The 15,152-nt window shown below is 44.0% G+C and overlaps 1 protein-coding gene across 1 annotated transcript in view; it reads right to left on the reverse strand.

Annotated features, from left to right (window-relative positions):
- Positions 1 to 1,761, reverse strand: part of LOC122127991 (transcription factor COE2-like) — a 33,230-nt gene extending 31,469 nt beyond the window's left edge. Inside the window, exons 1-2 of the mRNA XM_042702298.1 lie at positions 1,567 to 1,761; positions 484 to 610 (exon numbers count right to left, since the gene is read on the reverse strand). Of these exons, the coding sequence (XP_042558232.1) occupies positions 484 to 610; positions 1,567 to 1,761 (322 nt within the window). The remainder of the gene's footprint in view (positions 1 to 483; positions 611 to 1,566) is intronic.
- Between the last annotated feature and the right edge of the window lie 13,391 nt (positions 1,762 to 15,152).

A 15,152-nucleotide genomic window follows, 5' to 3' on the forward strand; every position in this document is an offset into this window, starting at 1 on the left:
GAAGCTATGGCTTAGACATCATTGGTACATCTCACCTAAAAAGAAGAGGCATGTGATAAATTCAAAACTTAACAATCATGCAAAGCAGAAATTCAGGAGCAATTGCACTGCTATGTGATTTTTACTTTCAAGATGTTTCCAAAAACATCACTCTGCCACACAGTTGGGAAATGTTCTCGAGTCATTGTCAAGAAAAACTTACAATCCACAATGTCAAGAGCTGTTATCTGTCTGCTTGTAGTGAAGCCCAAGTCAAATTTGTAAGGGGGTGTTCGGCAAGTGAGCTGTCAAGGGCATCTTCTCCAGCATGCAGAAGCTGCTTATCCACACACAACCCGAATCCAGTCTACACTTCCTCATCCAGTGACTAGCCTTTGCCCCACATTTCCCACAGCAACAGAAAGGTGTAGAAAAGTTAGCTGGAGCATAAAGAGGCTGGGAAGGGAAGGAGAGCAAAGGCTGGAGAATCACCTGGTCACTTACCTGTGTAAATGAATCTTCCCAGCGCTCCTTTGCAGAACTGTTTGGATTTGTAAGATAATGTCACTTCCACAACACCAGGGATGTGCTGGGGAGGGGTCTGCACAAGGATGGCATCGGGGGTTATCAGCTGAGGAGGGACACAGAGGGGAAAAGAATACCGTTAGAGCAACCTCCATCAAGGACGCCACTTCTGGCAGCATGCATTCATTCATGCAGCAATTTCCAAGCCCAACACAGCACTAAGACCTGTCTTTCTGTAATGTTTCTTGTTGTTGTTGTTGTTGTTATTATCATCATCAGAAGAGTAGAACATACCTGATGTATAAAGCTGAAAAAATGACACAAATATCTAGAGGGAAGTAATGTTGCATCACTCAGAGATAGTCAATGTCATTTGATCCTCTTCCAATACATTCCAGGGCTGTGTGTCACAGAATGAGCTTTCCCCTGGGCAGGAGCTGTCCTGATTTGTGAACTTGTTTGCATTCTAGTACAAACATAGGCATATCTCTCCTCTCATCAGAATTTTTCTGTATCAAAATTTTCAATGGTGGCATCACATTCTATTGTGTGTTGTTGTTGTTGTTGTTGTTTTACCATTCTCCTATAATCCAATATCTAGGCCCTTTTTTTTCTTTTCTTCCTTGCTTTTGTTTTTTAATGTACATTATGTTCCAATGTACATCTGTCTTTTTAAATTGGTACGGGGGTTTGAACTCAAGGCCATGGACTTTCTTGGCAGTCACTCAACCACCTGAACCACATCTTCAGACCTTTTTGCTTTGGTTATTTTTGAGTCTTGGTCTCATCTTTAGGCCAGGGCCAGCCTGGATTGTGATCCTACCATCTATGTGTAAGTCTCTGCTCTTTATTAATCTCTATGAGGGTTTCTCACCCACTTTCCCCAGGCTAGCCTTGAACCATGACTCTCCTGATCCCTACATCTCCCAGGCAGCTAGGATTACAAGTGTGAGCCACCACGCCTGGTAGGCATGTGTGTTTTTAAGGAATCTGTCCTTGCCAGACTCATGACCTTCATATCTTGCTTTCCTTTTTGCTCTGCTCATAGTAGGTGCCCAGTACTAGGCTGCTCATGCTGCTGCTTTGGGAATTAAGTAGCCTTTCACACACGAGCATTGTGCCAAACACCACTTGGAGACCATCGAAGAAGTTGTTGCCATTGATGATGACCATAGCGCTGCCCGTGGTGCAGCCCTCATTCGGGCTGATGGCTTTGATGCAGAGGGTAGCTAGGAGGGCAGGAAAAAGGAAAGTCATCTTTGTCCTTAGGTGCCTGAAGTTTAGATTTTGAGGAATGAGCTTAGCTTTTGGTCATCTGAAGAAGTTCAAGTTCAGTGGTGTTAACTTGCCATCCTTCCCTAATTGGATGTTGATTTTTTATACCAGGCCATTAAGCCTAATGAGTTGACCATTATGTACAAAAAAGCAAAACACTTAGCTAATTGTGCAAAAGGTGTTTTTAAAGCTCTGTTGTTTTTGCCCATATTTTTATAAGTGAATCACACTAGAAAAGTGTAAATCCTTTTGCTCTCCCCACCTCCTCTGCCCCGTGACACCAGAAGACTTACAAGGCCCATTAACATGCTGGGAAGAAAGGGAGAGAGCAAAAGCTATCATTGCTGAAGTTCTTTTTATTTTGGGCTTTGTCTTTTCTTCCAGTTTTATCAAGAGGCAATTTCTAATCATTCTTGTAGCTTTATAGGAATGGTTTTCCTCCCTTCCTGCCAGCCTTCCAGGCCTCCTGACTTTACATCCCAATAGGAACCCAATATGGTTTTCAGGCCATAACTAAAGTCAATCCATCACTCCATTTCCAAAGTTGTCAAGGTCAAAACTGGAGGAGAACTTTGGCAGGACTCCAAAAACACGAGCCCCCTTTGAACAGCCAGTCAATCACATTCAATCAATCAAAAGAAACTCAAGGGGCTCCTAGCTCTCAACCCTGGGGTTTGCTTCTCTCCTTTTAGTACCCACTGTGGGAGAATTAACACTACTTCAAATTCTTTACTGATTCAATCATTTTCTTTCAGTTCATTAATTCCTATTTAAAGTGATACAAGATACGTTTTAAGGGCTGAGGTGGGGTATAGGCTGGTAGGCAGGATATAGGAAAACATCACACTAAAAATAATAGCCTCACTTGGCCATTCATTCTGTATTATAAGGCTTTCTTACATTGGTGAGTGGAGGAGGAAGGGGAGTGAATGAAGGCAAACTCTCTTAAGTTTGTCAGTAATGTTCATCAATACATGTTAATTTTTTTGGACAACTTGAAGTTTAACAGTTACCATATTTCTAATTACTTTAATGCACTTGGAAAACTACCCAGAGCTGCCCGTGATTTCTTCTTGTCCAAGCAAACAAAAATCAATTAGTGTCAGTTTCATTCTGCACATTGTTTTGTTTTGCCCACAATCTGTTTAAGGACACATCTGACACTCATTCATACATATCTGGCATGGTAATGTCCCTGTTTAACTAAGATGTCATAGGCCTGCACTTACCCGAAATGCAAAGAGAAAAACACAGCGCTGGATGGGAGTCAGAGGCACAGGAAATGGAGCGCTGGCTGGGGGCTGAGCGGGGTTTGTGATGGTCCAGGCCTCAGTGTTTACAGAAACCCACACGCTCTGGGGGTACTTCCTCCAGGTGATGCTGATACAGCAATGTGAAATTCCAACAAGGAATCTTGTAGAAAACTTCCATTTATCTGCTACGCTACTACCTTCAGATGGGTCGAGCCTCCTCAGTCTCCGCCCGTGCTTGGAATTGTTGTGGATGAATACGTTATCCGAGACAACCAGCACGTGTCCATCCACATTTATGGTGGTCGACAACACCACCTGCATGGAAAGGACAGTGGGAAGTACCAAGTCCCAAACATCCCAGAATTCCCTCTCACCAGACTTTTGTATGACAAAGAGGAGATGGGACAGAACTTGGGAATGAGTTATGTTCTTAATAGCTCAACAGACTTTTACCCCCTCCTGTAAGTATGGAAAAGCTTTATAGCAGGGGAGGATGGGCTGGAGAATGAGAGGCAGTCCACAGCCCATGTGTTGTCATGTATTTGTGTTTAATCTCTGTGTCATGAGATTGGAAAATTGGCCTTGTGCCTGTGAGGTCCAGAAACCTTACTCTCTCTCAAAGGTTTTGGCTGTTATTTCCAGCAGGGCTTTGAACTTTAGTCACACTGAGTGGGTGCAGTGTGGAATCCAGGATCGATGGAATGGTCAGCTGGAAGACCACTTCTCCACCCTGGGAAATGGTTCCCACACTTCAGAAGTGGCCCCAAACCATGCCAGGCATCAAAATGCCAGTGGATGGGTGTCCACAGCCTCCTTTCCCACTCAGAAGCAGTAAGTAAAGATGCTCTGATTGTTGGCAAGAAGCTGAAGTTCCCAGGATTCACTGTGGGGAAGAGGAGGACCTGGTATCTCACTGGAGGAAAGGAAGGGAGGCAAGAGTATGGCATTGTACAAGGACAAGAATTTGGATTGAGAACCCATACAAGTCCCAAGTTGCAACTTCCCACAATGAATCTATGACAAATGACTGAATGTTTTTCATTCTCATTTCTGCTTATCTGTACAACATAAATAAAACGACCTAGCTCTCAGGCCTGCATGAGAAAATGAAAGACGCACTCAATACCTTCCAAATTAGAATCGTGTATAGCCTGTGGGCCTCACCCCTGCCCCATCTGACTGGCCAGGAACACGCTGATGCTACCTGCAAGATTCTCCCATGATCTAAGTTCTGGGAGCCCACCTGGGTCTGCCTACCACCCATGGGCTTTACCTAGGAAGCTGAGCCATCAGGACAACAAACTATGTCTCAACTTTCCTCAGTTAAGCATGAGATTTTTTTTTAAAGGAAGGAACTTGTTATATTCATGCTCATGAATTTGTATAGCGCACTGGAGGAAGGGCATTGAATAGGTAGATAATGAGAAGCAGTGTTTCCAAATGACTCATTCTGCCTCTGCCCCCAAATGTAATTTGTTGATATTCTACTTGTAATTGTGCCACCCCTTTCTTCCTCATTAAATGAGGGAGGAGGGGGGAGGCACTTGACCCTGCCTTACCTCTTAATAGGAAAGAACTCAGTGACATTTTAAACCTTGTTATTATGAATAAGTTAAGATGAGCAAAACAAACTCAATAGTGTAATGACTCCCTAGTCCCATTGTTCAGACTCAAGACTTATCAAAATCTTACTGTTCTCATTTCATGTGTGTGATGATGGTGGCCATAGGTTTGGAGGTGGAGAGGGTTTTGGTACTTGTTTTTTTAAGTTAAAAATTACAGGCACTGAAGTGCATGAGACTTAGCCGTATACTCACATTGCTTTAATGATATGAAATAATTTCTGTTTCCAGAAAATTGTCTTAGGCCCTTTCCCAGTCACTCCTAACCACCACCACCCCAAACACACAAAGGAACACTCTTCTCAGACATCTATAGATGTTTTACCCTAAAGAGAGTTTGAGATGGTATCTTTTCTTATTTTTATAATGTTTGTTGTTTGTAATGCAGTCTGTTTGAGTAAATCTCTAAGATTCTCAAGCCCACAAATATTCCACACTGCCTCACTCCACAGGCAGACGTGGTGTACATGAAATCCCATACGGACACAAGAAGGTTTCAATCACTCAACTCAACAGATATTCACTGAGCTCCTACTACATGGCAAGCATTAGGACAGGCCCTGGGAGGCTCAAGGAATAAACTTAAAGAAACCTCAGTTGTCATTCAGAAAATTATCACCCATATAATTGCTCACAATTCAGGGATGCAGCCTCTCTAGCTCTGCGTCTGTTTTCAATTGTGACTGTGTTAACAGGTTAGCATCTGAGCAAAGTCCTTCTCGAGAGTTCTATCATGTGGTGGCAACAATAAAACAGAGCTATCCATCACTCTTGGCACGAGTCCTGATCAGAGTGATCATGGCAAAATGCAAGATATGTCACAGCCAAGGCAACAGACTGGACTGCATAAGCATAGGGGCCAGGTGATCGGGGAGTAAAGCCATTGCTCATGAGGCTGTGTACCCCTGAAAACAATAGGAGGGGTTGGGCCACTTAGTAACTATGAATGCACATGGATTCCACCCACCACCACCACCCAAAACAAAGGCTGTCACCTGTGGGAAACAAGCCAAAAGTCCCAAATGACCACCAGGAAAGGTGCTTCTGACATGAGCCCAGAGAAGGGAACTCCAGCTGCATGAGAGAACAGTGTGAACTGGGGCGCATTCTCTCAGAGAAGACACAAGCGTGCTTCTGGCCTGCCATCCCTGTGCTCCTGGTACATTCCTGCCACAGAAAAAGGGGCTTTCACCGAACCAGCGGATTTCATCATCATCCATTTGGGTGGAGTGAGACTGACTTCCAAAGTGAACATTTCCCAAATGACATACCCTGCCGGTTCAGATGCACTTCATTATTTTCTATTAACAATGGAAATAAATTTTAATCTCTTGCTGGCTACTGCCGGCCTCTCATAACAGCAAGAGAATTAACCTGAATTATTTCAGTGTCTGCAAAATTTATTACAAGATTTTAAATTATGTCCAAATGTGTGTAAATATATATATATATATATATATATATATATATAGAGAGAGAGAGAGAGAGAGAGAGAGAGAGAGAGATTGAAAGAGACAGAAAGACAGAGGAGAGACAGATGAGGCAAGTTTTAGTTTTTTTATATTCCACAAAGAGCATGCCAATTAAACTTGATTTGCAAAATACAATGGATTTAACGCACAGACACCATCACAGGAATTCAGGCACATTGGCTATTGTGCCTCTGGTGCAGATGTGTATTCAGATGCTGACTTTCCTACTTTCCTACACACTCACTCTATTTCTGGAAGAATGAACTCCATTAGGCAGGTGAAAATACTTCTGATTCACTCAACGCTTTGAATTTAATTTCCTTCACTGTCTCTTGATGAATGATGACAACCCTGATATTATTCTATTCGGAGAAGTTAAAATTTCTAAATGTTTTAAGACTGAGGGAATTGGGACATGCATTCCAACATCATCTCACTCCCAGGCTTCCCCTTCCCCCGAGCCAACTTCTTTCCTCTAGTGAGTATTTCCTGGGTCATGGAGACTGACCTTTTCCATCTGGAATCAATAGTTAACCCCTGACAACTTCCTGAAACACCTCACTCAACTTCCTGTTCTCTCCCCCTTCTCCCTTTCCCCCTGCTTTGCTCCACTCTTCAAAACTGTAGGCCCCAGCGGCTTCACGTTAGAGTGTCAGGCACAGTTAGACTCCAAAACACTACGTGAGGACACCTTTGACCTTCAAAAATCTTTACATCTTAGCTGAACAAATCAAGGTCAACATTTCTTACCATTACCTCGTTAACTATTTGTATACATCTTTACCAAAGCACTTCTGGCCAAGCCGTAATCAATTCCACTTGTTCTCCTAAATCATACACTGATCTGCTTTAAAAGCAGCAAGCTTGATGTGGGTAGAAGGTGCCAGTTGAAGGTGCCCAAAGCTAAAACTCATGCGTGTGCTATCAAATGCACGGGAGCGGATTCTGTACAAAAGCACTCCTGTGCTTCTTTGATGTCTCCTGTAACCTACACGTGATTCCTCATTTTTTTTTCCCCCAATGCTATCGAGCCTTCCTGGCAGTGCCATTCAGCTGGCACAACACTAAAGAATACAAATTAGGAATACAGATGTCCATAATTTGAGGGATGGACCCCGGGTTTTTGCTAGTGACACCAGTGACAACTTTCATTTATTTCTCATAGTTGATGTATCTGTACCTCAGCTCAAAGCCCCGACAGCAAACTTGCAGATCTGAATACTAAGTCATTAAAGACGATTCCTATCTGCCCCCGCCCCCACATTCAATTCTGCACAAAAGCAAGAAAAAGTCCATTAATCGTGAACCTTGGAGTCAAGGTTCTCCGGAAAGAAGTCAGGATCAAATGAATTGTTTGCTTTTTTTTTAAGTAAAAGTGGTCTTTTCTTTTGTGTGTGTGTGTGTGTGTGTGTGTGTGTGTGTGTGTGTGTGTGTGTGTGTATGTATGTATGTAGCAATCCCTTATTTTGTTTTGATTATGGTCTTGAAGTTTTCATGAAGGCAGCTCAAGAAGCCGAGACCAAATGGAGAATGATGATTCTGGGTTTCATTTTAAGCTCAGTGGACTACCTATAAGGCAGTGGAGGCTAACAAAGAAACATAAATACAATACTGATACCTCCACACACACCCTGTCCAGGAAGCCTGAGAAAGTTTTCAGAATCTACACGTGGGTTGCAGTCTGCTGAAAGTGCTCAGGAAAATTGATTGGCTTTCTCAATTTCTATTTTTCTTTTCATTTCCCCAACATTTTCTCACATCTCCCCATCTAATAATTTATACAAAGCAGGAGCTGAGTTGTAAAGAGCTCTTTCCTGCCCATAAAAGGCCACGGTGGGAGTCAGCCCCAGGTCCGGTCCTCAGCCTGCACAGCTAACTTTCCGATAACATAGTGGGATCATGGGGGCCCGTGAGAGACCGAGGCCTGAGAATTCTGATGAAACTGACGTGGGCCTGTGCTAGGCTATTTCTACACCTCACTCTGAGATGGCCTTGGTGCCTTGGAATGCCACCACTTTGGTGGTTGGTTTTATTTGCCCTTCTCGGAGTCCTAACTGCATAGTTGAGTTGAGTTCGTCAGCCGGGGGAGGAACCAACATAGGCCTTCCTCCCAGTCTCTCTTTCTCCACTCATCTCCAGGTGTTTCTCCGGTCTCACACCAGGAAAGTAACAAGAGAAGTCAATGAACGCTGGGTCGAACGGCCCCATGACCTCTTCTTTTGAAACACATAACACGCCACTGTCTTTAGTCAGTAGAGAACAATCAGGCTGGTTAGGAACTGCCCCACTGGCTCAGAGTTCTTGCTCTGAAATCACACCAAATCCTACCACTAGACAGACACAGGGCTCTTGCCTTTCAGAGGAGGGTCATACCTCTCGTAGCGCAACGTGGGGTCTCAGGAAAGCCGTAAAGCGTGGCATTTACAACACACTCAATGTCAAAGGCTCTCTGCTACCATACTTATGAACATGCATACACCCTGCTAAATAAAATGGGCACAAAAATTCCTGTTATTTTGCCAAGTGTGGAAAAAAATTCTTTATGACATTTTACATCTGGAAATGGAATTAAATTCATGATGGGCTTTTCCTTTATAATTGTTCAGTTGTTATATATATTATTTCAGCTCTCCCAAAGTATAAGTGTATGTGGGATTTTATTTTCCACCTGTGGAAGAAGGAAAGAGACCAGGAGGCCATTAAAGCAACAGAGAAAATCAAGACAGACTTCTGGCTATGTTAAGCACCCTGGTTGAGAATCCACACTATGAGATATTTCTGTGCCCTGGATAATTGTCATAACTGATGAGGAAAATAAAAAAAAAAACTATTTTCTGTAATCCCTCATTAATTCAGCACTGGCTAACAACAAACAAATCAGCTACTGCAATTTGTTTCACCCTATCCATTCATTTTTGGCACACATTGAATTTCCAAACCAGATTTAAAGCCCAGATTCTTCTTTGTTACTGGACTCCAGAGTCTCCACAATTAGCTTTAAACACCTACCCCACAGTATAGGTTTTGTCTCTTAAAAAAAATCCCAGAATTCTTAGGGAAAGATGTTGTTTCACACTCCCTAAGGCTAAATTTTCTGTTCAGTGAAGTATCAAGTTGCAAATAGGAATACACAAAGTTGGTCACCATAGAGACAGACCCAGAGCATTCTTGGGATGGTGGACACCAAGGCATGGGGACTGTGGCATTAATGACATGAGTCCTGAGAAGACACTTTCTCAGGTAACCAGACAGGGATACATTCCAGCCATTCATCAAGCATCTCTTGAGCCTCCCGGGCACTGAGCTACATGCCATGTGGGTTTACAGAAGACACTGTCACTGCCTCCAGCACACTAGCACACAGTTGATAAACTGAAGCAGGGCAAACTAGAGACACAATCTCTGAGCAACTATTACTGTACAGTGATGGCCATTCAACTCTCTAAGGGACCAAAGGCGAGGAGAACCAACCCAAATTGAAAACAGAAGTCGAAATCTTCATTAAGAAAGTAAGAGTGGAGATAAGGCCTGAGAGATGGACCACATTGGGGTCTGCAACTTGAAACATCTTGAGATGAGATGACAATGCAGGCACCTATGAGAAGAAATCCCATCAGGTAGAAGTAGAGTCTCATTGCCAAGAGGTTTCAACTGGCACAATTTGTTGAGTGTGATTTATGGTAGAGCTTGCTTTTTCAGATCCCTTTGACTATGTACAGAAGTAATGCGCCATTTTTTTTAAAACCAGCTTTCTGGCACTGGGGAGACATGTTTCTGCTGTAGAAGTGACTCCTTCCTCTAAAGGGCTGGACACATTGGCCTCCCCTATCCCACCTCAGGTTCCTTCCGTGGAATACATTGCATTTCCCATCTAATGTATAGGCCAGGGGCCGGGATTTCGCCAGAAGATATCTGGGGAGCCCTGGGGGAGCCGCAGAGTGTGTGAGATGAGGTTCAGTGTTGGGCTCTGTCATTCTCCTCCACCAAACTTTCCCCTGAAGGCTCTGTGAATCACCTGTCCTGTAGCCTAAATCAGAAGCAGCCAAGGAATGCATGTAGCACCACTGCCGAACAAAGAAACTCTCTGTGCTCCAGAATGTTCTACATCTGATTGTGCTGGAGTGGAATCAGGTGAAGGGTGAGCGCCAAAATTTAAGTCCCTTCAGATATTTGAGTATTTGTTTGCATCTAACTGAAGTCTGATGTGCCCTTTCCTAAAGGCAATTTAGTCAATTACCTGTTCACATGATGCTCCCACCAAGAACCCAAAACACATTTTCTTTAGTCAAAAGTTCTAGCATCCCAATTCTTATACCACTGGGGACACCGAAAGCCGGGGGTGGGAACGCAGAAGGCAATGCCACCAGGGAAACGCATGGGGGAAGCTGTGGAGAGTTTTCCCAAACTTAAAATCTCAAACTGAGGAAAAGACCCGCAGAACCTCAGAGCTTTCCCCAGACTCCAGGTAGATAACGATCCTTTCTTCACTTGGACTCTGCTTTGCTTTATGACCAGGTAATGGACACAACCATTGGCCAGAGAGCTCCTAAGTCACCTCGATTTTATTATGTGCATTAGAACTGTTGTTCGGTAGCGCAGCAACTTTCAAATGGTGGAGAGACGTGAGACCCCCTCCAACGGCTGGGGCAGCTCTCAGAAGGAGAGATCCGAACTAAGGAAACCTGCAGGCAGCTGGGGCTGTATTAAATTTTTACCATTTGGAGTTAATTTAAACTCTTGTTTCTCTCTCTCCAATGGGTGTGAGGGAAACATTCAACAATTTTTATTTAAGGAAAATACATGGTGGTGCCATTAAAAGTTTTATATAAGAGCTGAGGGTTTAAAAAAAAAATCCTAAGGGGTTGTTGGATAGTTCCTGGCCCTGCTCCAAGACATGAGTAGCCATGACCTTTGCTCTCACATCGCTTCGTCAAATCGAGTAATAGCTAACGCCCAGCTGGGAGGACGAGGTGTCTTTGCTAGTGATGTTAATTTCCCATCCTTCTCTGTGGTTGTGACACCCGGTACACTGCAATACAGACACAACGCTCCTGGAGTTCTCTAGTTCCTCCTGGAGATCAGCCAGATCAGATCATGTGGGCAGATCAGTTCCTTGGCTTCTCTCATAGACCTGCCTAGTACAGCCTCTCCAAGCACGGACCCTTCCTCTCTGCCCCTCTGAGTTCCCTCAAGATACCTAGTAGTCTACCAGCCCATCCCGGGCATGTAGGCAACCAGAAACGAGTCACCTCTAACCCAGAAATGATTTCTCTGACACTAGAAAAGCTCATCTGTGGAAACCTAGAAACGCATGCCTTGAGTAGGGTCCCCTCCCTGTCATCATTGCACAAATGGAGAATGATCATGTAGGTCCGTCTAATTGAAAAAAGGAAGTCATTGAAGGGGTAAACTTGAGACACCCAGAAGTTTCTCAGAAAACACAGTAAATAGCAGCTGAGAAACATGTTAAATCTAAGAAAGTGCTGTGTTGGAAAGATGACATCCATTAAAAATGATCTGGAGATGGGACACATGTCCAGGCTGCCAAGGCCAAAGTGACCTAGTATTCAGGCCAGCACCCTCTCCCCCCCTCCCACCCCGAGGCGAAATACCCTTGTGGTGGTCTTTCAGAAATAAGTCATTTTGAAGGAAAACAGCTGCTAGGCTTCCTTGCCACAAGCAAAAGACCTGTTGGCATTACACACGATGCCATGGTAACCTCTGAAAGCACTTAAAATTATTTATAGTGGTGGGCATCGTGCACATCTCAGCACAGGGCTGACTTTCTACAGGAAAGAAGGAGACACCATGTCAGACAGGGTCCTACTTTCTGCAGGCCAATCCTGTGAAGACCACACAGAAGTATATCTCTATCATGAGAACCACTCACATGCTCTTCTGTATCTCTTCACTAGATGAAAGCCAACTAGTGTGTGAGACTGTTGTGGGAGATTATATCTGAGTTGTTCCCACTGTATCTCCAGCACTTAAGCTGCACAGGAGGTGTAAAGAGGAGCATCAAAGTCTAGGCCAGCCTGGGCCAAAATTCAAAATCGTATTCAAAAAACTAACTAAAGCAGAAGGACTTGTGATGTGGCTCAAGTGGTAGTGTGCTTGCCTAGCAAGTATGAGGCGCTGAGTTCAAACACCCCAAAACACTTGAGCTGAATCCATTTAGACTTGGGGAATCCATTTAATATAATGATTTATGTCTTTGTTCCATTGTTTTTTGGAAAAAGTTCAGATTATGCCAGTCTTAGAGGAAGGGAAGGCTTTCTTGAATTCATGATTGTATTAGAAGCATTTGCAGTTCTATTATGCAGATTAAAATTTCCATAAAAGAATCATTTAGCTGGATGCTCATGGCTCACCTAGCACTCAAGATGCTGAGGACTATAGTTCAAAGCCATTTCAGGAAAGAAAGTCTGTGAGATTCTTACCTCTAATCACACACACACACACACACACACACTCACACACGCCAGAAGTGTGGCTCAAAAGCTAGAGCACTAGCCTTGTGCAAAAAAGCTCAGAGACAGTACCCAGGCCTTCAGTTCAAGTCCCAGGACCAGCAAAATAATAATAATAATACATAGTAATAATAATACTTATTTATATTAAACATGTTTGATCATATAACAAAAGTTCTAAATGAAAATAATTGTGTTTGTGATTTAAAAATGATTGCTCTTTTCATTCGGAATTACATACTTTTGGTGTGATGGAAATTTCTGGAATCAGTGGTGGTGACAGTTGGCTAAAAGCCACCGACTTGTACACTTTAAAGTGGCTTTTAAATGGTTGGTTGTATGGTACACAAATTAATTTTACCTCATTCTAGAAAAATGTGAAAGAAAATTGTTAATGAACACTGGTTTTAGTCTAAAAATAGTGCAATCCTAAGAAATACAAACTTTCCTTATATTTAGGTTGTCTTTGAAAAAGTCAGGTATGTTCTGGGATGAGAAGCTGAGATCATTCAGAGATCAGCAAGGCAAACCCTTGAGCAGTGAACATCTCAAGTAGAAGGAAGGAACGGAGTAGTAGAGGCCAGCTTGCCTACATTTGCTTTACAAACCTATTTCTAAAATTTGGGAGAGATAAAATGAGAATACATTCTTCTAGAAACCCTTCACATTTGTTAGAACCTTTTCAAGTCTAACCTGCTTTGAAGATGGTGAGGGAAAAGAGGGGAGAAAAAGAACCCAAGCAGCCTGCTCCTTTCCCTTGCCCACGTATCTTCTAGGAGTGAAATTAGCTTCCATTTTCAATGTGGCACTTTGGGAATTCTTTCTAATTTCACTCTTAGGCTGTGGGCGTGGTTCAAGTGGTTAGAGCACTTGCCTACCAAGAGGCAAGATCCTGAGTTCAAATCCCAGTCCTGCCCAAAAGATTCTTTTCTGGGCTACAGTCATTTCACTGGCATTGAAGACAGGACATTCTCCTGGGAACAACATTGCTGCTCAGTTCCCAAGCTTTGTTGTAGTTTTGTTTGTCTTTCTATCAATCAGCAAAGGAAAGGCCTCCATACAGGGAGAGGGCTCACCTTTTTAAAGAGAGCCTGGTAAGAATGGTGAATATGTCTATACTTATACCAAAAAGTGTCCTGGTCACAGCAAGATTGCTCGATAGCCATGATATAGCAAAGATAAATTAGCTAATAATTAATTAAAGGTTTGGGCTGGGAAGGTGGCTCAGTGGTAGAGTGCTTGCCTTGCATGCCTGAGGTTCTGGGTTCAATTCCTCAGCACCACATAAGCAAAAAAAAAAAGCCGGAAGTGGCACTGTGGCTCAAGTGGTAGAGCACTAGCTTTGAGCTGAAGCACCGAGGCCCAGAGTTCAGGCCCCACGACCAGATCCCCCCCAAAAAAATAATTAATTAAAGGACTTGTTCCAGAATAATTCTCATGGGTATGATGTGTGCTTCTTCCTTCCCACTCTCCCCTCCCTCCCTCCCTCCCTCCCTCCCTCCCTCTCTCCTTTCCTTTTTTTCCTTTCTCTCTCCCTCCTTTCCTTCCCTTCTTTCTTTCTTCCTATCTTTTTCCTCCAGTGGGTAGAGAGTGAAACAAGGCCCCTCTATACTAGTTAGGTTTTCTACCACTGATCCCCATCCCCTGTTAGCCACTGAGTAGCTCTGTTCCAAGTCCCTCTCAGACTGTGACGTCACTACAAAAGGTCTTTTAAGACACCTAATTGGTGGTGTATAAAATGGACAACATTTCAAGCATTGGGGGACTGGAGGCATGGTTCAAGTGGTAGAGCACCTTTCCCAGCAAGCATGCTTGAGAGAGCAAGACAGATAGAGACAGAGACAGGGACACAGAGAGAAGAATAATGAAAGAAAGAAGAAAGAAAGCAAAGAGATGGAAGGAAGAAAGGAAGGAAGGAAGAAAGGAAGGAAGGGAGGGAGGGCGGTAGGGAGGGAGGGAGGGAGGGAGGAAGGGAGTTGGAGAGAGAGGGAGGGAATTGTTTAGCAGAAGTTCACATATGCAGAAGTTCAGGAGGGCGGCAGTCAGCCTGGCCTAGTAGCTGCAACACGTCCCCCACCCATGATAGGGAGAGGAAGCTGACGCTGTCCTCCCCACAGCTGGCTTCAGGTGCCTGGAGCATGTGGACTAACCATCCCCAGCAGGAGCTGCTCTGAGGGCTGTCTCTAAGTCTCATGCCTAAAGAGCATTGCTTAACCCACTTTTCATCTTTCTGTGGAGAATGGCCTCCAGGCCCCTCGTATGGCTGGGGGTGGCACATTCCCAGGTGGTGCGTGTAGTCCAGGTCCGAGGCAGAGAAGTCCGCCTAGCTGGGCTGCACCCTCTCCTGTCTCCAGCCCAACAGGCCTTGCGTGTTGCGGTGTTTTTGTTTTTGTTTTTTATTAGCTCCTCAGTGCATCAGTGGCCAGGGTGATAAAATTGGTGGCAGATTTAACTGCTGGGCAGCTGGGTCACTGTCCCATGGGTCTGGTTGTCACGCTGAGTTCTTAAAGTGGCCACGGCTGCTGGGGCTGCAGCTTCCACATGCCGTGTGGGAGA

This window comes from Dipodomys spectabilis, unplaced genomic scaffold (genome assembly GCF_019054845.1).
Source record: "Dipodomys spectabilis isolate Male_0828 unplaced genomic scaffold, ASM1905484v1 ptg000319l, whole genome shotgun sequence".
NCBI classification, from domain to species: Eukaryota; Metazoa; Chordata; class Mammalia; order Rodentia; family Heteromyidae; genus Dipodomys; species Dipodomys spectabilis.